The following is a 27,928-nucleotide window of genomic DNA, read 5'->3' on the forward strand; positions in this document are numbered from 1 at the left end:
CTGTGAAAAGTCTCTCTCTCTCTCTCTCTCTCTCTCTCTCTCTCTCTCTCTCTCTCTCTCTCTCTCTCTCTCTCTCTCTCTCTCTCTCTCTCTCTCTCTCTCTCTCTCTCTCTCTCTCTCTCTCTCTCTCTCTCTCTCTCTCTCTCTCTCTCTCTCTCTCTCTCGCTCTCGCTCTCGCTCTCGCTCTCTCGCTCTCTCGCTCTCTCGCTCTCTCGCTCTCTCATACATTTTCCATTTTTTGTAGTACTGTTTAGTATTTGACGCAAAAGAAATTACTGAAATGTAGCACAAAAATCTCTATATAGGGCAATAATATTGATGAACATTAAATTGACATTCATTTTGAAGAAGAAAAGAAAACCTCAGCTATAACAACAAGTGAAACTTGAAACAGTTATTCAAGATATTATGAGGAATATTTCTATTTTCCTTCATTCCGGATTGGGTACAGGTGAATGGGTCATCGAATTTAAACATTCTATTATTCATATACACTGTAAAACATGACATTACATTACTGTGGCCGAAAAAGTCCCCTCAAAAGTGTCCTGTTGCCTGTTGTGCCGACGTTTTATCACCTTCGGGTCAGCAAAGCCAGACCTTGATGAAGGAATACTGCTAGTTTACCTGCAGGCCATGAGTTGCGGCCAACGCTTTGTGGACATGCATGAATATTTGATGCTCCATAAAACTTGTTTTCCTGCCGCCCATGCCAACATTGGCGTGAACAACCACTCATGTTTGCAGACTTTTAAAAACGCATTTCAATGAGTGCTGAATTAGCGATGGCAGTTTTTCTCTTTGCACATCTATAGCTGAAATATTTTTCTCGCGCTCTATGTGAACAAGAACAGAAAAGCACAATACAACTGGACGATGAAAATGATGGAAAACACCAATGGAAATTAACATTTTTAAGTGTTCTGCGCGCTTTAAGTGCATTTTACCTCATATAATTAAGTTACAAATGGTTCTGATGATTCATCCACAGTGACTTTGCAAACCTTAAGAGGCTTTTATGAACCTACATAATCACACTCATCATTTTATGTACCCCCTCCCCCCCCCCCCCCCTGCCACACACCTTCCTCTCATGCCTTCCAGAATTTAAGTCAGATATACAGTGGAACTCTTATTAAATATTTCAGCACAGCACATCAAAGTCCTCACATCAGGGAGCATGCACGACACAATGTTGAGGATCTCCTCTATGACAAAGTGACTCATCATGCAGCAGAGAGATTTGTTCAATTGGCTCCTTCTGTTCATTACACATTGGCAAGTTACTGAAGAGAATTTCTTAAGCATGCTTAATTTTTAAATCTAGATAAAAATAAAGATTTGGACAGCTGGGATTTTATTTCAATGAATTCAAATTGGCAGAATTTGTTGGTTTCTTGTTTTGTTTTATTATTTTCCAAATCTCACTTGCCTGAATCAGTTGAAGTTGAATCAGAAGACGGCATAGTACTGTATTTTCTGGACTATAAGGCGTACCTAAAAACCTCAAATTTTCTCAAAAGCCGACAGTGCGCCTTATAGTCCGGTGCGCCTTATACTATATGGACCAAATTCCTAAATTTAAACTAGCCCGACGCATTGTGTCATGAAATCAATCATAAGTGGCCCGCTGAAGACTATGAATCATGAATCAATGAGACTATGGATCATTATTTTGTGATTATAAAGTAATTTGTTGCGTTTGAAGTTGAAATAAAAAAAGATAAAATGGAGAATGATTTGGTGTGGATTCAAAATCTGACATGATGCATTAATGGTGCGCCTTATAGTCCGGTGCGCCATATATAAGGACAACGTTTTCAAATGGGCCATTCATTGAAGGTCCGCCTTATAGTCGGGTGCGCCTTATAGTCTGGAAAATACGGTACTTTAAACGACGCGTGTGCTGTTCTACAAGTTATGTGTGCTTCCCAAGTTTTATAGGAGGGATTTAATACGTGATCGACGTTGCACTGATGATTCATTTGGCAGAAGAATTACTTTGCCGTTGAAAATATTATTTAATGACCTCGCTTGGAATTAGAGATTTACGTCATCAATAATGACTTGTTATTTTTAACATCAACAAGCATATTACACTTGCGGTAAGCGAATATCAATGTTAAGGCCATCAGTGAAACTGCTGATTATTGTAAATTTTATGACACTATTGACACCTTGTAATCAATGCAATAGCACAACAACATTGTGGCTGTGAATGCGGGGGTGTCTTTTATCATTTGCTTTGCTATAATGTCATCGCTTCACCTTTCAATGCAAGTTGCTGAGCTACTTTTTGTGGAAGCAGTTTTATGGGGTATAATAAACTAGTGGCCCTAGAGGGAAAAAAAATAAATAAGAGAAAATGAAGCAGCACTAAAACAAATGCGCAATCATAATCGGAACTGTATCCCAGGTGAAAAATGTGTTTGGAATATACACTTGAAAAAATATTGATTGCAATCAGCGTCTCAGTAATTACGCACAACACCGGTCAGTGTACGCACTTATAAAACACACAATTTAATTTAGGCTACCCAGAAAAATACAGTCTATATGATAATACACAAAGGAAATCTCGGTTGAGATAATATTGTCATTGCAGCAACAAATTACCGGTGAGTCTAGACTCTATGATTATTTGTACACATACGTGTATGAGATTAAGAAGTACGTGCACCAAACGGGCAGCAAAGCTAGCCCTGAAGATTTAGTTTTTTGGTGCAAGCACATTTTCATTTTCATTATTCTCTGCCATCTGCCACCACGAAGATAATCAATTGCACTGAGGGTCAAAATGTGGACACCTAATACTTCATGTCATGCAATGGTTAACGTCAATATGAATAAAAATTCGTACAGCAATGGATGAAAGAAGATGCTAGAAATGTTTGACCTATAGTACTGTGATAAGCACAATGTGAACATGTGCCAAATAAAAACTCTGATATGTTTCTGCCATTCTAAAACATCTGTGTGGCAGATGGATTAGACAAACAATAATAAACCAAAGTATGCCGATGGGAAACAATAAACAGAAGTGGGAATCAAGCCTCAATCTTCCAGCATAGGACAGCGACACATCCATCGATGGCTACTGTGCAAGATCAAGCCACTCTCACAATTCAATGTTTTGACGCGCAATTAGCAATTAAGTCTAAAAAAAAAAAAAAAAAAAGCTGTGCCAGTGTTAGGAGGCCAAAATGTCCTCAGCCTCAGGCACCATGACAGCTGCTTGGTCATTAGCACCCTACTGCACTGCTCAGGCTGGCTTTCACTTGGTGCATAAACACACAGCTGCTCAGCGTTGAAAGTTGGGTAACATGTCAATAATATGAACAGCAGTGAGCAATGGGTTTTATTTCTTCGGTTAAATCTAAGATTACATTGGAGCTAAAAACATCTTTGGCAGCTGCATCCTCCAGACCACCATCATTCTACTAGTACACTCGATTATTCACTCTTTCCAATCTGTCTGCAAAACCAGGTTCAGCTGTCTGTCCCTCTGATGGTCTTATTTCTAATTCTATCCAACTTGGTCACTCTTAATTGTAGTATTTTAATTTACTGTTAGGATTCGATGCGCATAACACTTTACGAATGACCATTCAATAACTCAAGTAAAGTGAGCTGAAAAATATGTATTGAAGATCGATTTAAACGCGTCTTATTTGATTAAATGCACAAAATGCAAGGTTAAGACGAGACAGTCATAGACCACTGACTGAAAATAGGAGCACATGCAGTACATTAAAATTCCACTAGAGGGTAGCACAACTTAGGTGAAAAAAATCACTTCCTGATCATAATATAGTTTGTCTTTACATTAAAGCTGAATGACTCATTTATGTTGAACTCAATAATGAGTAATTTACTACGCCACCATCACCACCACTACAACCATAACTTTCCTCTGATCATCAGCAGTGCTATAATATGAATGGTTATGTATGACATTACTATAAGAGCGAGTTTATTTTGAAATAGTTTAATAACCCTACACTAGATGGTGCTATTGTTGTGGCAAAAGAGACTGCTTTCAACACATAATCATCATCATCATCATCATCATCATATAAATACTAATAATAATAATGATGACAATAATATAATAATAATGACAAATTGAGAGCCAATTCTATCCACTTGTCAGACACACCCACCTCAAGGTAATCAAACTGCAAGTGAAATCTAAACGTTGGGTCTGCCTCTGTGAAAGTTTTCATGGTTTTTCTTAAGTCCCTACTGTGTTACGCATTTTACCAAAAATTGAATTGCTCTTATACAAAAGCACTGAACTACCTAATACAGGAACAAACTTTGTGCTCATGTTACTGTTTTTGATCTATATATTTTTTTTACCACAATTTTGAGTAGAAACAATCACTCACCTGTTTCAAAGCGTTATCAGTTGTTACATCAAGTTGTATAACGAGCTGCTCGCTTTTGCAGTGCGTACATGCTTTTGTAGCTTTGTGTGTGGCTCCTTTGCAACATGGCGAGTGTGCATTGGGTGATGACCAGGGCGAGGTGCACGGTGCTCGAGTCAAGGCAGCGGGAGAGATAGTGTAGAGAGGCAGGGAGGGAGAGAGCGAGGAAAAGAGGGGATCACATTCTTGGTGAGGCGTCACAGCGGGACAAGAGATCCAATCTAGAGGTTGTCAGCCAAAGACGGACCCGGACGAGGAAGGTAGGATTAGAATGACTTTAACCTAATTACCACCATCTTCATCATCATCATCATCAGCGCAGTATGTAGTTGACTCCCCTGTGGGCTTGACTGTTGCGTTGGAGCGCGTTTTTGGGGGGGTCATTTACTTAATAGCACATTTCTTGCGCAATTTAAACCACGTTTATTTAACACTTTGGATTTGTTTTATTATACTTATAAATTATCCTTCATATTAATTGTTTTAAAGTGACATGACAGTTCAATGTGATGACAAACTACATTGGAAGTTTTCCTACAACTTCTGTTATGCAGAGTCGGGCGTAATTAAGTGGCGAGTAAATGGTTGATAGGGCGCATGCGTGGTCAGAGGTGTCAGGTGAACAGTATTATCTCAGGTAGCTGCACAGTGACTTTAGATGTGCCTGCTGGTGAGCACTTACTTATTTATGCATCTGTAACTCGATGCGACTTTAGTTTAATTCGGTGATGGCTCCACAGTTTTTCATTTTAAATGCAATTTTATGATAAAAGCGTGGTGTTACTTTGTTTGTTTTCATTGGGTCATTCATTTGCAGATCACTTCCCTTTTATTGAGTCCAAAGTATTTATTAAAGTTAATACAACATTAGTGAAGACGTGTTTGATGCAAATTGGAAAAATGATGTATGTATGTTTTTAAATGATGACGCAGTAGATGACAGCAGACTCTATTAGATCTTTGGACAGAATCATATCAATTTTATTTAAGTAGGGCATACAAGCAGAAGTAAAAAGAATACGAAGGGCTAAAAAAAATCAAACCTATATATTTTTTATATTTAATTTACAGTTATTCTACTCTGTTTATTGTTGATGAAACTTACTGGCTAGACATAGCCTGTCTTGGTTTTATTTGCTGGTTGTCACTCCTGTTAAATCTAAGAATAGAAAAGACTTACATTCTAAACAAATGTGTAAAAGAAATATTGTTATTGTCGTTATTAATTGAAGAAATACAGGTTTTATGAGTGTGATACGCTGCAAGCTACAGCTTTTTTTCTTATTTGTTATGTAGTGAGCGTATGACTCTTGGTCTCTCTGAGTGTCACTCTCATTGAGCGTCACACTCATGAAATTCATTCAGAATACGAAAAAAAAACCCTCAAATGGAGAGTCCATATCTGACATGCTGACTGACAGACTCAAATGAAACACAATATAAGGAAGAGAGGACTGTGCATTATGAGGTCCCGGGGAGGAGGCAATGCAATGTGAGCTCAAGGAAGGACTTCAGTGTTATCAAATTGGAAGAGGCGTAAAAGTGTCGAGTGGGGAAAGGGAGAGAAGGAGATGTACGGTGTGGAGAAACTTGTTTATTTTGTGGTGGTGGTTGCTGGAATGGTGCCTGTAATAATTCTTGTTGCGTTGCCATGTGGAAGTTGTGATGAGCTTGCGTCCTTTGGGGATGGCTCAGCATTCAATGCCAGAGTCTGAAGACTTCTAAATATAAACTTGTTTTTTACATATATACTATGTATTGGATTAAATCAGACTATGGCCCCAAAAATATATGTTCTTTATCTTTATTGCTGTAATGTATCTGAATGGTTGGTTATGGATTTGCAGATGCGTTTAAATTTGAATAGTGTTATTGAACATATCATTGGATGCACTTGCACAATTAAAAATGCCTGTTAAAATTCTATCTGCAAAGTTAACTGTGCTCTTGATGAGCATTATGAGAGATGTAAAAGTAACAATTTAAAGTGGAAAAATGTAACAAGTATTTTTTAAGTTTGCAGTAGAGTTCAATAATGAGTCACACGGCATAGTGTTTCTGTTTAGGTCTGCTCTGTACAGTAAAAAACAACAACACAGTGATTGTTTAAATACTTTTGAAGTCTCTTAAAATATTTTTAATATGTCTGGCATTGACTCCAAGTAACTATTTATTCTAATGACTTTTAAGTTCTGCCCAGCCTCTAACCAAAATTCAGCTGTGATTGGCTTCATCTTTGCGTCATCCAAATTAGAAGTGTGAACAAAATGGATGGATGGATTCATCATTTGGACATCCGAAGGTGAGCGATGGATTAATTTCATTGTGCACAATTTAATCTCTGTACGCCCACAGCATATAATTTCATGAATCATACGTACGCTTCTGTGGAACTAAATTCTGCCATAAAACAAGCAAGCAGCAACTTAAATGGCGGTGGTGTGTGACAAATTCTCATTTTTATATTCACTCACGGAATGCTGTCCAGAAATGTGATTGCAATGGTAGGTGGTGAACCAAGACAGTGAGGGTGAAATATAAGGGGCAGAAGGGAGGTGAAGTGCTTAGAGGCAAAGGTCATCTGGGCTGAGGACGAGCTCCTAAATGGTGTGTTTTGACTATAGCACAAGATAAAAAACCATCAGCTGTCACAAGGGCGCTCAGACTCCACGCCGATGTCGAGAGAAACAAAAGGAGATGAATGAGTTTCTACAGGCCATTGTCTGCCCTCTGACACTGTCTGTTTGTGTTTGTGGTCTTCTGTACACACAGGCCTCTGCTGCAAATAAGCTGATTGCAAAATATGATGGTCAAGAGACTGTAGTTGATAAACAACCACAAACGATTGACTAAAAAATCAAGCACTGAACACTATTGAATGTCTTTCTTGACACAATGGTAGCAGATTTTAATGCAGTGTTGCTTGAGCGGTCAAAGGTCAAGAGCATTTCATGTTTTTTTGTCTTTTGGCCTTGCTGCTGACATGTAGAAATCTTTTCACAATTTCTTTACCTTGTATTGACATTATTGACCGTAGATGATGAAATTGTTAAAATCTTTGCAATTGGGCATTGATTGTTTTTCTTAAATTGTTGGACTGTTTGTCCTGCTCTGGTCCTTGAAGGCCACTGTACTGTGTGTTGGAGAAGAGAGACATCAAAAACGTGCAGGAAAATAGTTCTCCAGGACTAGGTTTGCTCACACAGTCGTTCACAACTTATTGAACCCAACCTTGCTTATGAACAGCTGAGCCTTTCAGGGTTGCTCCTTTTATTCCCACTCAAGGTAATACATGTTTACATCTACCTGGTGTTTTAGAGCATTCCTCAACTTCAGCATTCCAACAGTTTGGCCATGTCTCAGCATTCTCAGGCATAAAAAAATAAAAGAATATTAGACCCAAACAACATAGAATAACCAACAGTTTGAAAAAAGAAATATACTGCATTGGGTTTGTTGTGTGTTCATTTGAATGATCGAAAAGGATTCACACATCATTGTATTCTGTTTTACGCAACTTCATTGGCTTTTGTAGTCACCGTTACAGTGTTTGACCATATCGTTTTATTCATGAAGCACTACATGATCTGCTGTCAAAAATGTCACCATGTCATTCAAATGAGCTTTGCCGAGTCAGCCTTTAAGTGTCATGTCATGTTTGAGATAAAGAGATCAGGAAGGTAGGACAGAAGTCATTATGCAAGCTCATCAGAGCAGCACTGCACCGCCATCCCAACTGACAAAGCCGAATGTCTGTTAATCTTTCTGATCACCGTGCTAATGACTGGCAGCTTTTTCATGAGCACAGAAGAAAGACTGAAAAAGATCATTGATTTGCTGGGATAATCCACAACTGAGGTGTACTTTTTCAAGTAATAGGACAGCTTTTGAGGTTAAGGCCAATCAGAAATAATGGCCATGAAATCAATAATTTGCTGTAATTCTGAACAAATAGCGCAATTTCTTTGGTGATATCCGCATATTACTCACCTTGTACAGCCTTAATCACAGATTACCCTTAAATATAATGTAGAACTCATTAGGTAGGCGTGGTGCTAGATTAAGATGTACTGTGCTCAGTGGGGGCCATATGTGTTCTCAATAGTCTATATTTAGTTCAGGGCTACCTACAAGATACTGGATTCAATGAATGGCCCATTTTAAAACTTTGTCCATATATAAGGCGCACCGGATTATAAGGCGCACCGTCAATGAATGGCCCATTTTAAAATTTTGTCCATATACAAGATATATACATTTGGCCCGCGGGCCGGACTTTGGACACGCCTGCTGTAGTGGCTCAATATTGGTCCATATATAAGGCGCACCTGATTATAAGGCGCACCGTCGGCTTTTGAGAAAATTGGAGGTTTTTAGGTGCACCTTATAGTGCGGAAAATACGGTATCCAAAATAGTTCCATCTATCCATTTTCACTTGTCCTCATTGGGATACTTGGTGATTTGGTGTATAGCACAATTCATTTTGGGTTGGTTGCCTTCTCACACTGGTCCTCAGCCAATCACAGAGTTTTCCCAGCTGACCCCAAACCCCTTCCATCCAAGTTTGATCCACATTTGATGCGACCAACAGCAGATGAAATTACGTCTTCTCAGCCCAAAACAACCCAATATAGATTCTGTAGCGGCAAAAGAATTTGAATTGACCTGCTGTATGAACAAAGGCTAAGTAGACATAGAAAGTGACAGACGATCAAAACAAATGACAAAAAAAGGCAGTGTGGGACTGGCGTGAGAAGCTGTCATGGATAAAGGAGGTGAGCATAAGATGAACGCGGACCCTGGCAGAGAAGTGAAGACTTAATAAATTGTGACAGTATAGTCAGCGGAGTGGCACAGTACCACGGTGGGGAACAGCTTGCATCAGCATTCACCCCGCTGCTTAGTCCTGTCCTACACAGTTTAATTGCCGCATCCATAAGTGAGTGAGAGGAACATCCCAGCATGTCCTAATAGTGTTTTCACACCAATCGCTAACCTGTGTGCATGCCTCACTTAATTGGATTCACCCCTGCTCAGTTGGCTGAGATGTGCCATATACTCATACACATGAATAGAAACAAGACCACTTAAAGGTGAAATGGTAGTATTTGCCCAGTATGCCCCCTGAATGGTTACACATACAAATACTTGAATTCTTGGAAATGTAGAAACAAATTGACTTTTTTTTTTTATCAATAAAATAACTGAAGGAAATGAAATGGACTGATGGCAGCATGTCACAGTGGCTAGCATATCGGCAATTTCTGTGAGTAAGCCTTGACCCAGCCTTAACTAATATCAGTGCACACATCATGTACCGTATTTTCCGGACTATAAGGCACACCGGACTATAAGGCGCACCTTCCATGAATGGCCCATTTTAAAACTTTGTCCTTATATAAGGCGCACAGGACTATAAGGCGCACCATTAATGCATCATGTCAGATTTTCAATCCAAATCAAATCATTCTCCATTTTATCTTTTTTATTTCAACTTCAGACGCAACAAATTACTTTATAATCACAAAATAATGATCCATAGTTTGATTGATGATTCATAGTCTTCAGCGGGCAATTTATGATTGATTTCATGACACAATGCTTCAGGCCAGTTTAAATTTAGGAATTTGGTCCATAAATAAGGCGCACCGGACTTATAAGGCGCACTGTCGGCTTTTGAGAAAATTTTAGGTTTTTAGGTGCGCCTTATAGTCCGGAAAATATGGTACTTGTTTTTGTCCCATATTAAATAGGAGAATTTTTTTTTTGCATTTTTTTTAAATAAACAAATGCAAATATTTTCTATGCATTGTTACAGTATGTGAAAAAACAATCCAATAAGACAGAGAAAATCAATTGAAAGCAAACATACAGAGGCATTTGCTATAATCAATATATTTCATCTCCTTAATATTATTTTGTAAATCTTTGTTTTGTCAGAATTTAATCCCACGTGGTACCTCTAAAAGCACCACTATGAATAGACAGAAAGCGGCAACATAAAGGAGCATGTGCATTTTATATTTTACTGAGTGCATATCTGTATTCTTCTATTTTATAGTCAGATAAGTAGAGGGAAACACAGAGGTATGTGCTTTGCATTCAAAAGCTACCATCATCTGAAACACCGAGGGCACTTGGGAATTGAGGAATTTAGAAAGATAACCCTTCAAAATTAAATTGCCAACATTTAAGATTGGTCAGTATTGCAAGGCTGCACAAGGACATTGGTCAATTGTAGAGGGAAAAAATAAGAGTAAGATGAACAACATGAGTGTTTGTGGGGGTGGGGATGGAGACAGATGTTATGAAAGGGTTCGCAGACCTTCAAAATCTGTCTGAAGTGTCTCAAATTCATCTATCCAAAGTATTTTAAGTAAGAACAACCTGCTTTGTGCCATAATGATCATTTTAATAGAGGCAACACATGGAATAGCATTTCAAATTGAGGAAGCACAGACTTGCATTATGGTTAAATTATTAAAAGTGAAAAAATATGTCTCAAGTGAGCAATGAACTATTTGAACAAGACTGAAAGTTTACTTTTACTCAGTTGCTTGAGGAGACTGGCAGAATTAGATAGAACTGAGAATTAAACCACTGATTATAATAATAATGCCAGAGACGAGTGGACTGAGGGAAGCAGGCTAGGTTGGGGTCTATTTAAAATAAAATTGGAGGTTACCAGAAACAAGGGCAGCAGAGTGTGCAGGCACTGGAGCAGGTAAACAGACTTGCACCATGAAGTGACAGGCTTGGGACGAGGTTAGAAAAAGAGAGGCGTGGAACAAGGTGATGACAAAACAGGTGACGGACAAACTGGTGAACACAACAATGACCTTTACTTGGGCAGGTGATATTTTATAAATGGCCAAACGGGTAAAGGTTAGACGGAAAAGAAATACCTAGGTGAGGGCATGCACAGATCAAGAAAACAATGACGACAAGCTAGACAAAGCACAAAGGAATATCAAAGTCAGAATCGGGAGGGCAATTAAAAAGTTCAAGCCATACTCTTTGAAATCGGAATAAGGTTGATTGTGTGAAAGTCAAGGATGGAGGGAGGGAAGGACTGAAAATGATCATAGGAGGCTCAAAAAACACTGGACGCAGATGAGAGGCACAGGTAGGAACGAACATGAGGACTTATTGTCTGAGGGGGCTTTGTCAGAAGGCCGACGGTGAGCGAGCAGGCAGAGGGCGTGTGCTTCCCGCTGGGCCTCGGTCATTCTCTCAAAAACTGGTACGGTGGAGGCAAAATGGCAAATGGATCCAAGTGAAGGGAAACGGGCAAGACAAGACAGGCGTGGATCTCCTCGAATATCTTTCAATTTCAAAATGAGGTATAAACGAGGGAGCTGGTATTAGGATCTAAAATTAGGAAGGAAAATAAAAAAAAAATAAAAAAACAAGAAACTAAGTGAAAGTACAAAACAGTGGAGAGATGACAGGGCAAAGCTTAGCTTTACACTACATGGTAATCAATCAATGCAAAGAACATAAACACTCGTATGAGAATATGAAGTTTTACACATCTTTACCAATATCGAATCGTGAATTATGAAATACATGAAAAAGTCAAGGACCAAATGTTTTTTTGTGTGTGTGTGTGTGTGTGTTTTTCAGGTGCAGGTGATGTCATTGAGTCTGGGCATTGGTAGCAGGATGACATTTGCCAAGCTCCTTCTTCCTTTCCTTATTCTACATTCATGTGAAGGTGAGCTCTTCTGTCCATTAATATTCATTTTGAATTCAGCAAAGACTATAGATTCTATTCTAAAGACGCAGTATCCATTTTGCTATATAACTTAATCACCATAAATCCCTTTAAACGACACACTGGATGATCTGACTAGATTAGTAAATTAGTTCACTAATGCCAGAAAGATATCGGTGAGATTCAGAATTACTGATGTGTATAATTTGTCACTGAATTAGATTTAATAAATCATCTCTGTGTCAGATATAGTAGTTGTTACAAATAAAACATTTTAATTGTAAAAACCTTTTGTTCAGTGTAACAATTTACCATCAATCATCTTTTTGGACAATTTCTCATAACTACTCCGAGAGGATTCTCTTCCGCCACAGCAAATAAAGCTACCTTGTACCTTTTAGGATGCATTTTGCTTTCAGACAGTGCCGTTGCTTTCACATTTCATCATTTGTGCCAGCCTTTCTTCTTTCTGTTCTCCTTGTTCCTTATGTGCCTTGTCTGCGATTGTCCTACAAACTTCTTCTGAATGTTTTTTGTGTTCTTGCTGAGTGTGCCCTATGAGTGTCTGAGTCGGACATAGTGAAGGAGCTTTAGTGCAGTGGAAAGTCACGCTAAACGTCTCACAGTGACAGGCAGGAGACACATCCAATCACACGCCGCGGTGAAGCAGTAGAGAACGTTATTAAGTGACTGCCACAACATGTTTCCATCAACCGCCATGAGTTGATTTTCTGTTGTTGTTTCTTTTTGTTTGTTTTAATAACTGGACCCTTGTGCCGTTTCTTATCTGACACCTTGTGTTTGTATGCTGGTTTTGTTCAGACATCATTTTTCTCCCCGTTGCTGTCTCCTCATCACCTTCACCTTTCTCTTGTCTTTACCAATCCATTAGCACATTGCCCTCGCTCGTCTGCTAAACTAGATAGATGATCGTTTCCGTAATTATTTACCAGCAACAATTTATCTGCATTTCGTGATGCAAGCATGACATTTGGTCTCACGAAACCCGTTTTCACAAATTTGTAGAGTTGTAGTAGAGGATGCACTGTGGAGGGTATAAACAATCGTAGAGAGCTAATTAATAATCAGACAGACATTTTTTCAGTGAGAACATTTAAACAGGATAAAGTAGCTGGTCAGGTTGTGGCAATAATGTGACTGCCACGCATAACTTCATTACCATTAGTCTTTGTTCAATGTACGAGAATTCAACGCACGGCCAGTGACTAAAAAGTTGGTCATTGATGTTACAGCAATACATATGCAATTATAGAAAAATGTGGGGATACAGATAGATATCTCCTGGCCCATATGTCTGTCATTCTTCACCTAAATAAAGTAATGGGTTTTGGAAAACTAAGAAACGTTTTTTTATTTTCAAGCTTCAGGTCGAAGCCAGTGCATTCAGTGGAGACTTCAATTTTATTTCTCTCTCACATCAATGAACAACTTCACATTCTGCACCTTCTGCATGCCAAAATGGCAATGGAAATCTTATTGTATATTTTAATGAGAAAAGAATTATAATTTATTTATGAAGCTCATTTTATTTATTAGAATCTCTATTACCCTAAGACACCCTAAAGTTGACTTGAGGTATTGTTGTTATTGTTACTTTACATATTTACATTGATCTTTAAAGGTGAAGAAGTATCAAAATAAATAACAAAAAACAAACAAACATTAGATTGATCCATTACATATTTTGCGTTAAAAAAGCAAAATGGACATTGTGTTTGACAATTTGATGTTTTGAATGATAATAAATTAATCAATGTTTGGATGTTTAATGTAGGATTTCATTCAAAGTAAAAGTAAACAAATGTAGTTACAAAGCGTTAACTGTTTTTCTGGTTCCTTGCAATGGTTCTGATAATATTCCCATAACCTGTATGTCTCGAACCGCTTATAACAATGGCATGGCAAACTCCCGATCAATGATTGTGAGGTGCTTTGGAGTTTTCTCACTTCACACGAGCACATTCTTCTTATTTTGCTGATAACATTAGCTAATACTTAATATGACTCCTAAAACGTGCAGTAAAATGTTGAAAAAAAAAACATCAACAGTTTTGAGGCTATAATAGGAATGCCTGTTTTTTCTTTCCCGCCTCACAGGATCCAACCAGCCTCCACGTTTCCTGAACTACTTCTTCTCGACGTACCTTCTGATCTACGAAGATATGCCTGTTGGTGAGTCAGTGCGGGCTGTCACAGTGCTCTACATCTCGTACAACTGTACATTGAAGAAAGTACCATAAAAACTATCTTTGTCATCTCTCCTCTGAGTATTGTGAACATAAACTGAGAAAGAAAACAAGCCAAAGGGTGTGAAAATAAGATGGGAGAGTGATCGCAACCAGCTGTCTTCTATCTGGATGTTTTTATGTGTACCTACTGAGAACAGGAATAGATTTCACTTTTGACTGTCAGCGCTATAATCCGATTTTTCAGACTGATACAGATATTGGTGATGATCTTAATACAGTATAGTATTCGTATAGTGAAAGTATTGTGGCGTAGCTAAGTAAACCATCACTAAGAGTCCTCTATAACATTTATTTGATGTCATTCCTGGTGGTTGGAGAGATTGACAGAGCAATTTGATGATGCTGGATTCTCATCATCTGCTGATTTGTCAAAAGCCAGGAAATCTTTTTTATTAGATTGATCTCAAGGGCATTTGGTTTTTTTTTGGTTCTTGTTTTACTGTGTGTGTGTGTGCGCCATGACATTTCTGCACTCCTAAAAACAGTGGGGTGGCTCCTCAAGGCCTGTTTTCTCAGATTTCAATCATCCGAGTTGTTTATATGCTGCTCACTAACAACTTGAAGGACTTTTTCTTTACTCATGAGTGAAGGACGTCACGTCTTCATTATTATTGCAAGCAATCTGGACACCTTTGCTCTCATCATGTTTATCATTATCATCTTAGTTGTCTCTTCACTGCTGTAGCCGGGGAAGGGCATAGTTACAGTGTGAGGCAACAGTACATCATCATCATCATAACCCTAAAAGCGGTGTCAGGTTTTGGCAGAGGTCCATCATTTTTTCCAGCTTGTGTATCAATAAAGGCTCGGGTTGTGTTGTTGGGTGCTGCTCATTTCCCGAGCTGCTCTGTCTGGGTTGCCCTCTGACCATGAATCATTGTGTCCTCTAGCAGCTGGGCTGTGCTCCAGGACAGTACAATCCAGCGGTCCAAAGCTCTGTCAGTCATGTCCCTGGCCCAGCCAGTGATAGATTCTTCAGCGGTGTGATGATGAGGGTGGGCCGAGAGATTGGACAGTGACTGTTTGTCAAGATTATTGTTTATTAGCTCAGCAGATGTCCTCGTCCGGTAGGCATTCTAATACATAAACACATGAGGTCCTGCACAAACACACAAGCAACTGCTTTCACGTGTTATGTGAGCGGTGGGTGTATTATGTCCTAAGTCACTATCCAGCAACTAATACAGAAGCATTGAGAGTTGTTTCAGGGCTAGAGTTGGTCTCCTGCTTGATTTGAAGAGATTAACACACTTTTTAGTTGAGTGAAAAGATTGGAGGTCACAGTGGGGGTGGTTCAATTAATAGCCGTGTCCCAACTACTGTACCTGGCCATTATTTTTACTTTTAGCTTTAAACGCATTGTGTATGTGTCTGACTTCTTGGCGTGACAGAGGAAGGTGATCAGATATCCATAGCCACTCAAGTTGCTAGGCAGTTTGTTTGACTCCGTGATGAGGTAACAGCATAGGGTCGAAGTCACAGGTGTCAAACTCAAGGCCCGGGGGCCAGATACGGCCCACCACATCATTTTAGTTGGCCCGCAAAGACAAATTCTGCATCAAATTCGTGTGTCATTACTAGAATTGCAAATTGTTTTCACTTTAATATCTTTTTTTTTTTTATATTTGACCAGTTTTTACTCGTCTGATTTGAAAACGAGTGATTTGTTAGTTTGTTTTGTAGCTTTTACTGTTTATAATATGAGGTATTCATACATTTATTTGGGTTGACAGTTATAATGGCCCTCAGAAAGAAGCTATGACTACAATGCGGCCTGTGAAAAAAATGAGTTTGACACCCCTGTTGTACTAAGTTGTACTAAATTGTACTTAGTTGCGAAATATCCTTCCCAAGAACATTAAATTTACATGCTGATAGACTGTCTTGATCTGATTTTAGTTTTGTACGCCAGAAGTCATCATTTTTAACCCATCTGTACCATGAATGGATGAACTAAGGTCAATAGCAGGGGTTGCTCGCCCATTTGGAAATGTAGGCACATGCTAAGTGGAAGAATAGAATTAGATATAAAGATGCCCGATTAATAATAACAAAACCAAATAAGCAGAGGTGGGGGAATACTTGACTTTGACCATTACATTTGGTGGCATTGCACATCATAAATGAAAGACAATGCTGTGTTTACTTATTTTGTAAGCATTTGTATCCTCTCTGGTTATAGTAGGTCAAATCCATGCATGTTTTTTCAATGAAATATGTATATGCACTGCTAATTAATTATTTCTTCACAGAGGCTGACAATGTGTATCATCTTTGAAATAGTTGTTCTGGTTTACTTCTTTATAATTGCACTCTTGCTGATCTTCAAGCACTTTCAATCAATGGGGTTTGCTGTCAATTTAGAAACAATGATTGGCTGTCAGTACTACTAAGAGCCACCAAATATGTATGTAGTTTATTAAGTGTATGCAGTTTGATCATCTGCTAGTATACAATGGCAGATTGATGACAGTTTAGCATGTCAGGAGTTGAATTCCATAATTAGACGTTAGGAACACTTTGATGAAATGCTCTCATCTCTAACTGCCTTTTGCCATGATCAAGCAGATTAGGCTCTTTTTTGAGCATAGTAATTATAGTAACTTTCAGAGACAAGACTAGATTTGTTTGAAATGAGATACTTCAATCCACTAGTGAAGTGGTAGGTCAGTATTTATTGCACTTCAATTTCTAATGATTAAATTAATCAGATTCAATTGGAACCTTTTATTCAGTGAATCGAAATTCATAGAGAATGTGAAATTCACTTGTGAAGTATGAAGCCCAAGAGGAATGATAGCAAAGAGATTACACCTTGTGCAAATGATTCTTTTGCATGATCTGTTTCAAGATGCAAACATCCCATACAGATCCGCTCCTTCAAACTCTGCAATTGTGATTGTAAATTATTTTGGTGGTATTCCTAATTCAGCAATGATTAAGGAGTTGCAAGTAGCCCCAAGGAAGGAACATGTTTACCATGTGTCTGTTCTTGCTGCAGCTAACTCCCCTGCTGACATCTATTGAAGGCCTACTACATTTTAACTATTGCTTGTCAACACTCTCCAATGGTCTTCCTCAGCTTTCTCCTTCGATATAAATTGATTGTGCAGCATTTCTGCACTGAAAACAAATCACCATAGCAACCGTCTGTCATTAGAAGCTGTGCGCTGGTTAGAATGCTTACTTATTGTATTTTCCCAAAAGTAGCAGTCCATATGTTTGGCTCAATCTCCCCGTATATTCACGATATATATACAGTCATGCGTCGGCATAAGTAACAGGAGTCGTTAACTGATTTGAAAAAAGTAATTATGGGGTTTCTGGTTTCTTAATATTTTCCACCATTCGTTATAAGTACTTAGATGGATGGTCTGTTAAGTCATCTTTTATCCAGTAAATGCTAAGCAATATTATTTTAAGATGTCCGTTGGCTCTATTCTTCGAGATGTTGAGTGGTGTTTAATCAAAATCAGTGTGAATATGAAATGACTCAGAGAGCATGTTTTGCCCAAGACAGACTTTACCTAAGACTTTTCCGCCCGTCTGCTTCCATAGATCAGGTAATTTAAAGCTCAAATGAATATAAAACCAAGCGGCGGATAAAACGGAATGAGCTATGATAAAATAAAAGGGTAATCAAGGTAAAGAGGAGGAGTTGGGAGAAGAAGGCAAAAGCTTCTGTTTTGAGTGGATTCACTTTTTTCTGTGATTCTGGCCAGTATCCAGGGCCATCTATCCATGCTCTAGATATTGATGACTGACTACGCAGGCTAGTGCAGGAGTCTGTTTACGCTCCCACATTCAGCTCTCATTTAGTCCAATTGGCATGAGATGTGTCTGTCCTCACGTTTTCTGCCAGCTTCAGCTCTCTCTGCCATCGTTTGTGAGTTTGAGTTGGTGGATGAGCTATGAGAATTACAGTGGCTGCCTCTTTCTTACCTTTGCAAATCCTATCTATCACCTGCAGAAGGCAAGTACCCATTCCTGTGGAGGTTTGAACTACCTGATCTCTGCGGGAGATTTAGTCCCAACATATTGGGCATATATTCTTAATGACTACTGCTTTTTCTTGCCTACCTCACTTAAAAGGATTCTCATCTCCTTACTTCCTGTTACAGCTTTCTACTGTCACTTGGCTGTTCCACACTTTAATGTCAACTGACTGCCACTGATGAGGGACCTCTGTTTTAGTTTAGTCAATCATCTCTTATCTCTAGCCCATACCTTGCTCATTCATTCCTTTCCCAGGAATAATGGGGCGCATAGCTCAGCAGCGTCTGCAAACACATCATCCATCAGGCATCGTGCACGATTTTCTCAGCACGTGATTCGTTAGTGTCATAATGAAGCATCTCGAGGCTCAGCATTCTCCATATTCCATTCAGGTCACAAGACAAGTTATCGCAAGGCACGTTTCAGAGAGCAGGATTGAACCGCTTCGACATTAATCTGTTGGCCCTTGTGCTAAGCACAATACCCAGCAAAACAATGTAGCAAATAACTTTTGTACTATAAAGTTAGGAATTATTTAGTTTAACAAGGCTAACCTTGAACTTATAAACAGATTATTTTATTCAGACAATAAAAGTTTTTAGTTGTTACCTTGCTGACAGTTTCGACTGCTACGCCAGTCTTAGCAGTCAAAACTGTCAGCAAGGTAACAACTAAAAACTTTTATTGTCTGAACAAAATAATCTGTTTATATTCATAACGTAGACATGAGGAATCCCATCGAAATAACCTTGAACTAGATCCCACTAAGAAACCACATTTCTTAGATTTTTCTTAGTTGTAAACAATTGTTTGCAGGACTGTAAAATGGTCTCTGTAGAAGACACTCCTTTTACACATTGTAATTATTATTACTCTGTATTTCTTACTTTTTCACTCTATAATTTAGATCTCTGATGGACTTGGGATCTTATTGGATTGTCAACTGATTTAGTTCTTAGTTTCTAAATTTGCAACTTTATCTTAGTGGAGTTAAAACCTCTGCTGAAGTAATTGAGTTTTGTGTCACTACTAGAACAATTTGCTTAGGAATTTGAAATTAACTGGATGATACTGTAAAGGAGACTGCTGCTCATATTACTGCAACTAGTTTTTTTTATTTATTGGCTATATTACAATAACTGTCAATGACTGTTAACCCAAATAAATGTATGAACACCTCATATACAGTAAAAGCTACAAAACAAACGGACAAATAACTCATTTTCAAATCAGATGAGTAAAAACTGGCAAAATATTTTAAAAAATGATATTAAAAGTGAAGACAATTTGCAATTCTAGTAATGACACACAAATTTGATGCAGAATTTGTCTTTGCGGGCCAAATAAATGATGTGGTGGGCCGTATCTGGCCCCCGGGCCTTGAGTTTGACACCTGTGACTTAGACCCTATGCTGTTACCTCATCACGGAGTCAAACAAACTGCCTAGCAACTTGAGTGGCTATGGATATCTGATCACCTTCCTCTGTCACGCCAAGAAGTCAGACACCTACACAATGCGTTTAAAGCTAAAAGTAAAAATAATGGCCAGGTACAGTAGTTGGGACACGGGAAAGTGAGAAACAAGGTGGTGATTTGTAGAGTTGCTATATAGGAATATATAACATCTGGAGTAAGAGAAGGAGAGTGATGCATCATGGCAAATGTCCTTTCAAATACCCTTTGAATCCAGGAATATGACAGCAAATCTAAGAAATTATAAAGGACTGTAAATTTCTCAATGTAGTGATTTTTGTTTATCGCTATTTCTGCTCATCAGTCATTGTTCTTGTTTTATGACCGTCCACGTGAGCCTTTCTGAATTAAACACGTTTTGTGTAGAAATTGATTAAAAGTGCAAATAGTACATCTCCGTAAGTAATAGGCGTTATTTTGCATTTTGTGTATGGAAGAAGCGTTGATGGCTGTAATAAAGATGCCTCCCATGTGCCGCTTCAGTTTTGAATTAGAGGCAAAACAAAAAAAAAGGCAGACCGTGACCAGCCATGACTCTCCTACATTTTCAACTGGCTCTCACAATTGGTTTGCATTTGTATTTTCAAAGTGCTGTTAGTTAAAATTATAACAGGTCACCCTTTATATTAGTGTCTCGCAACGATTTCACCATTTGACCTCCTTTTTGTGACATGTCGTGGAAATTTGAATGCAAATGGTTTAAGATGTTTAAGAGACAACAAAATGTAGAGATATCTACCCCCTCTCTCGAATGGACACACATATTGCTTCTTTTCTGGTTTCACATTTTCTGTATAATGACCTCATCGTTTGTTTCTCTGACTGCAGAAGCAAGCCAAAAAGCCACTGGCTGTGTGTCTAATAGTATTGTGGGTGTTAAAAGTTAATTGAAATCGTGTGAGAGAAGGCAGCGCGATACCAGGGTGAGCAGTGTTGCCAGTGAGCCAATCACCGAGCTGACTTGCATCAATGTGATACTAGCAGAGTGCAAGCTCTCAGACATTTGTACTCATGACCAATTCAAAGCGTACCTCTCACCCAAAGTGAGCTGGGATAGGCTGCATCTTGCAACCTTGAACAGGAGAATCAGTTGAAAATGAATGAAGTTTAAGGTAACCAAATGTTTTGTGCTCAAGGCACAGCAACATTTGTTGGACTTCAAAGTGCATCGTTGCGTTTAATGTCTTACACCGTTATGTAGATCCGATAAAATTATTAGCCCTGCATCCTTTTCATGGCGGTCATTTATATGGCTGTCTATATACTGTTTGGACACATTTCAAACAGCACAGCATTTTTTTTTTAAATTAATTCTCTCAAGTTTTCTGTTTTGAATGTATGTGTGCGTGCATGTTTATGTGTGTGTAGGCATTACCACGTTCTCCATTACAAAGAGGGGCATTGCTGGATGGCAGATCAGCTTTTTGCAGCTGCTTATCTGGCCCAGCTGGGTCACAGCTGATACCAGCCTGAGCCACACTGAGCAGCTAACCTGGAAATTGATGTTTCACATCAGCAACCACCCCTTTTTGCTCCACTGCAGGCCAGCTATAGGTGTGAGTGGAGGGAATGCGTTGCATACAAGTTGGTGTGACTGATATACTCTAGTTCATCTTTTGTGTACCTATCATGACTCAAGTGAAGCTATGCTGCGATGTGATTGTTAAAAAGGTTTCATCAAGTATTTCTTCTGCAAATGTAAGTCGCATTTTTACAATTTCAAATTAGAAACAAATGAAAACCAATCAGTATTTTTGGTTTGAAGAGGTTGATTTTACATCATGAGGAAATTGGGCACTCAACTTTCTTTGTCAACTCTGGAGAGGTTTGTTCTGATTGAAACGTTTCTTCCATATGGTCTTCGCCAATATGCTGCAGCTCAATTCAAAGGCGTTGGCAATGTTCTTATAGCAGGCCATTTTTTATTGTGTGCTTTTTTTTACTTAGATGTAAAGAAAGCTCTTTGGCAGAAAGTGCCATACTGAACATCCAGCGAATAAAGAAAAGTGTGAGAGCGATATCACCAAATTAACACAGCCGCCTCCCATTCACACAGGAAAATGAAAAACCTGGGATCACTAACACGTTACATAAAAACGGAGAGGGAAATGTCTAATTGGGTACATTTTTGACAGATTCACTCGATGTTGTAATAAAATCTGTTACATAATACATCATGGCTTTTTTATATAGGGGACATTTAATTTAGAGTTCTGCAAACCTCGCATTCTAGCAAAGTTTTGACCACTTTAAACACTTTTGACCCTGATCAAGAAAACGTGATGACAAATGTTTTTAATCAGAATTCCAGCTTCTCTTTCTTACCTAAACAAACATGCGTAAAGATGTGCAAAATACCCTTTGGTTTCTAGAAATGTGCTCTTATCAGCTAACTTTTCAAGACATATAAACTTTTTAGTTCCACACGTTTGTTTTGAAGGTAGGGAGCTAGAGCAGCTGTCACTGTCCAATCATCTTTCTCACATTCTTCATGTTCTTCTGTTGTCTCCCTTTACAGATTGACCAAGAGGTCAATTGCCAATTTACCAGTGCCATTGTCTTCTAACAGGCAACAATATCAATTTTGGCTAATTGGGACCTGCAGCTAATGAGCACTGCACGTAATGACTTCATTTATAATCCATAGAACAAGTGTGGCATATTACAGAATGAAAAAAAAAAATGACTGCAATAGTGTAGCCAGACTTCAAAATTCAATGGACCTGTGGCACACAAACATACTGTATTCCAAACACAAATATACGCATCACACATTTCCACTTGTAGATTACTGGAATCTCTTCTCATTTTGGTCTTCTCCCCCCTAAGGACCGTCACGCATCAAGTGATGCGACCAAATGATGCGGCCACTGAGCTGCAAATGCTTTTCATGAGTAACCAACCGCTGACAACGAGTATTGCTGTGATTCAAAATTTGAATTTCAAGTGAACAACAAATATCATTATTTAGGTGAATTGTAAACATGGCAGCAACATGGGGAGCAGTAGCTCAATCCTTGCTTGGCCACATGCTTTGAAATCAAAGCAGATGGGCTTGAATCCCACAACAAACCAAAATGTGCAAAAGTCAACTACCGTATTTTCCGCACTATAAGGCGCACCTAAAAACCTCAAATTTTCTCAAAAGCCGACAGTGCGCCTTATAATCGGGTGCGTCTTATATATGGACCAATATTGAGCCACTACAGCAGGCGTGTCCAAAATCCGGCCCACGGGCCAAATGTATATATCTTATATTTGGACAAAGTTTTAAAATGGGCCATTCATTGAAGATGCGCCTTGTAATCCGGTGCGCCTTATATATGGACAAAGTTTTAAAATGGGCCATTCATTGAAGGTGCACTTTATAATCCGGTGCGCCTTATAGTCCGGAAAATACGGTGGTTTTTGTAAAGGTGCTAGTCTGCTCTCTGCCACTGGTGCTTTCGAGCATGGCAGCATCCCCAAGACACCTTCTCTAGTGGTGTAACACTCTTAGTGAACCGCTTTTACCCGTAATCACTCCTTGCATACCCACATATATGTGATCTGGTTCTATTTTTGTTGCGCAACACAAAGTATACACTGGAGTTGACTTTCCCCCTGAGGGACATCAATAAGTAATTCAGAATTTTAATTCACTTTAATTAACTCTACTTATAATTTCCCATGCACAAAAAAAAGTAAACCGTGCGCAGTGCTCAATTGAGCTATCTTGACCAAAAGCCAATCAAATACCCAAACTCTCTCCTTTCCTCAGGGACCTTTGCTGTCTTTGTATTATTACCTACAGCGTCCAGGGCAATCTGCTTCTTTCTTGTCAATTGTTCCATGTTGTAATCATAATAAATAATGCTCTACAGTACGTACACGAGCAACCTTAAAACGTTGCTTCCAGATAAGAACACCAGACATCGCCATTAGTTTGGTTCACAGTTGTTCAGATCAATCACATCTGATTGCTTCGCTTGATGTGAGGCGGCTTATACGTGCGTGTTTTTGGAATGAATTGGTATCTGGAGAATACCCACACAAGTATGGGGAGAACATGCAAACTCCACACTGAAAGGTCTGAGCCTTGATTTGAATATCCAACCTCTGAACTGTGAGATGGATGTGATAACCGCTTGTCCATTGTGCTGACATCTTGTTCTCAGAAGAAAGTAAATTTGGCATTACTTTTGGTATAAATAAATAAATAAATAAATAAATAAATAAATAAATAAATACAGAAATACAGAAATACAGAAATAAATACAGAAATAAATAAAAATAATAATATTATTATTAATAGAATAATAATAAAATAAAATAAAAAATACAAAAATATACTCAACCACTCTACGGTTTGCCCTGCCACTCCTCCAAGTTTGGCTGGCATAGGTTTCAGTTTCTTGTTAGGAGGATAATGAAAATGGATGGATACAAGAAATTCCCTGATTCAAATGATGCTTCAACTGAAAAACTGTTACTGTTCTACTTACGCAGAAAATCCTTATCTAAATGTGTGTAGTGTTAAGGAATTTTAGTGGTTGTCCAACTTGGACATTTCATAGTTACACCCTCAGCCCAATATCACTAACACAGACCAAATGATATGTAAACAGGAGAGAAAAAAAAGGCACACAGCACCTTTTGTTTCATTGTGACTGTGTTTGTGTGTGGCCTCACAGTGAAGGTGACATGTTCCATTACCTGACCAAGATTTAGCTCAGTCCCAAGTAATAGTCAGCTCAACTAAAGTCACCCGAGGACCAATTCAAGAGAATCGGAATGCACGCCATGTGAAAAAAAAAGGCAAATAACAAATAAGCACATTATAATAAACTGAGCAGCAAAGTTGAATGTTGAGAACAGAGCACGGTAGTTGGAGGGCTGGACTAGCATCACAATGTGTCACTGTTGATGGACATTTGTTGGAGTGCTGTGCTTTTGGATGGATGTCGAATGACAGTGACTGAGCAGACTGGTTTGGCTGTCACTCTCGGACCCTCGGAACCACATACCCACCCACCTATCCAGTCCAATCAGTCACTTGCGTCCGTCTGTCTAGCCTCAGCAAGCAAAATGAAGGCTGATGAGAGGATGAGAAAAACAAGAGAGAGCGTGAAAGGGAATACTAATATAGAAACAAGGGGCATGTTACTTGTGCGATTTGAGAGGGACCAGAGTTGCATGTGAATTTGTAGTGGCAGGTCTGTCTCTCTTCAGCACCGCGTGGGATGACTGTCCGATAATGTCCCTTACTGTCCAACTTGACTCCCAAAGTGATTGGTTAGTCATATCCTTGTCACTTACTGTTTTCATCATTGCACTATTTGAATGCATTAAAAAAAAAGAAAAAAACAAGAGCAGAGAATTTTTCCTATGTGCACGGCTGACATGAATCAGTCCAATTGGATAAAGGGTGACAAAGTTATTCAAATCAGAATCAACTGCACTATATAGTCTACACCACAGGTGTCAAACTCAAGGCCTGGGAGCCAGATACGGCCCGCCACATCATTTTGTGGCCCGCAAAGACAAATTGTGCATCAAATTTGTGTGTCATTACTGGAATTGCAAATTGTCTTCACTTTTAATAATATCTTTTTTTTTAATATTTGACCAGTTTTTACTCATCTAATTTGAAAACGAGTTATTTGTCAGTTTGTTTTGTAGCTTTTACTATATATGATATGAGGTGCTCATACATTTATTTGGGTTGACAGTAATAATGGCCCTCCGAAAGAAGCTATGACTACAATGCGGCCCGTGAAAAAAATGAGTTTGACACCCCTGGTCTACACTATACTTATTTACTAATTCAACTCCCTATTTTGCACAACTTTGTCATCAAAATTCATATCTGTTAAATCAATTATCATTTGTCTAAATGTAAATACTACACAGATTTCTTTATAGCATGGTCCAACATATATCCAAAACTAGGGTTTTACTCCAGGATAAGTTTGAAAGTTAAAAAAGACTGTAGGACCCTGAAGTTATGCGCTGTCTTAAGGGTTCCAGAGGCCAGATGAGAAAACCTTTCAAAAGAGTGGGCTCGAGGTAAGGGATGGACAGCTGTGCGGGAGACAGCCTGGTTGCACATGGAAGAGAGCAGAAGGTTAAGCAGACAGCTAGGTTTGTTGTCGGATACTGTCAACAGTGACCCCTTTTGTGTGCATTAAAGAGATTGTTGATGGACCACCTCCTTCTCCTTTTAACGTCTGGTCAGAAGCTACAATATGGTTGAAACTGAGCGGTTTTAGCAACTGCTGAGACTGAACAGCATTCGGTTCATCTCGCAGCGCCAGTGCTACTTACAGCTCTGTGAAAATAAATACGTGCTGTTGTAAGTGCAATGTATTATTAGCCAACAGCTTCACTACTGTTTGAGCTGCTGGAATCGTTTCGCTTTTGCAATGACGTAAAATATATGCATGTTTTTTATGTATGCTTAAAGGGATACTTTACTTATTTAGACGTTTTTCAGCAGTTAATGAAATTGATAACATAGTTATTTATCCTCTAACTTTCAAAATTTCAAATTGCCATGACAAACTGAAGTTCACATCACTTGTACTCAGGTCTCACATATCATCCAGCCACGGCACGGATTGTAATTGTCACATGATCAAACTCAGAAACATAGAAACTGAAGAGTTAAAAAAAACAAAACAAATAATTGTGTCTATTGTAGCTTGTACTGTTGAAAAATCAGTACAATCAATCAATAAGTGTCTCAACCGTTTGAATCTGCTCTTTGTCTGATCTCAAGTACAGTCCAGTTTAGGAGTGTGCATTTCTCTAAACGAGAACGATCGGAAAGGTTGAGGGTATTCTCCGACCATCCGTGACAGATTCAGTCATAAATCTGTTGGATTAATACACAGCCTCCCAAGGACTCCAGTGGTTTGCGTTGTGATACACAGGAGTGACTTGAAGCCAGACTCTTGACACTATTTGTCTTCAAAGCTCATTGCCTTTGCAGTTATTGATGTTACGCACACAATCACACACCAGAAAAGGACGAAGAAATAGGAAAAAAAAAAAAAAATGAAAAAAAACTGTGTATTTGTTTTAAGTTGTCCTGAAATTTAAAGATCATTAAAATCAAAGAAAATATCCCAATTCCACATCAGGTATATATTTTTCTTTTCATTTCTAATTTGTTTTCAACCTCAGCAGTTGGGTTGTTGATAGTTTTATTTTATCGACATAAAGGCTGCAAACACGCTCGGTTGACTCTTTCGTTCTCTCCTTTTTATTGCCCGTTGTCTAATTGACCTCCCTGGGGAAACTACTCGCCATAGATGTCCTTATCAAACGGAGAAATGGACTGCCTGCATACAAGCTTCTCTCTTCTATTAATGATGGCCCCTAAACACACACATCTATGGAAATCGAGGTCCAAGCACATTTCTGTCCACCCCACAATAATAATTTGAGTTAGATCTGCTAAGTTTATGTCTTCATCGACATTGCCTCCCTGAAGGTACCCAAACTCTTCTAACATTAACTTCACCACAAAAGGCAAAGGAAAGAAATGAATTCATTTCCATTGTGTTTTCTGTGAAAATAGCAAAAGCACAATATATTTTGGTTTTGACTGGAGGTAACTGTCCTAGTAAGTGCAGATAACCCCCAAAAGAGCTCTTACAAGGATGAGTCAGAATTGGCACTGGAATCCCATGATGTAATCTGACTTCCAAATGACCTAAAAAGTGCTTTGTTTTATCCATCCATCCGTCCATTTTCTGTACCGTTTGACCCCATGGGGGTCGCGGGCGTACTGGAGCCTATCCCAGCCTTCATCGGGCAGTAGGCGGGCGACACCCTGAACCGGTTGCCAGCCAATCGCATGGGACGCAGAGACGAAAAACCATCCGCACTCACACCTAGGGGCAATTTGGAGTGCTCAACCAGCCTACAATGCATATTTTTGGGAAGTGGGAGGAAACCGGAGTGTCCGGAGAAAACCCAAGCACGCACGTGGAGAACATGCAAACTCCACACAGTGTGCGGTGGATGTGACAACCAGTGCTATTGTTGTTTTAT

General features: G+C 38.9%; 1 protein-coding gene across 4 annotated transcripts in view; it reads left to right on the forward strand.

Moving 5' to 3' along the window:
- The first annotated feature begins 4,432 nt into the window (after positions 1–4,432).
- Positions 4,433–27,928, forward strand: part of LOC125978698 (cadherin-23-like) — a 104,779-nt gene continuing 81,283 nt past the window's right edge. For 3 of the 4 annotated variants that reach the window (XM_049736276.2, XM_049736274.2, XM_049736275.2), the window contains exons 1-3: positions 4,438–4,690; positions 12,058–12,148; positions 14,267–14,341. In XM_049736276.2, coding sequence (XP_049592233.1) covers positions 12,067–12,148; positions 14,267–14,341 — 157 coding nt within the window. In that variant the 5' untranslated portion in view covers positions 4,438–4,690; positions 12,058–12,066. Of the gene's footprint in view, positions 4,691–12,057; positions 12,149–14,266; positions 14,342–27,928 lie in introns of all 4 variants that reach the window. The other variant, XR_007485121.2, reaches the window with a different exon arrangement.

Source organism: Syngnathus scovelli, chromosome 12 (assembly GCF_024217435.2).
Source record: "Syngnathus scovelli strain Florida chromosome 12, RoL_Ssco_1.2, whole genome shotgun sequence".
NCBI lineage: Eukaryota > Metazoa > Chordata > Actinopteri > Syngnathiformes > Syngnathidae > Syngnathus > Syngnathus scovelli.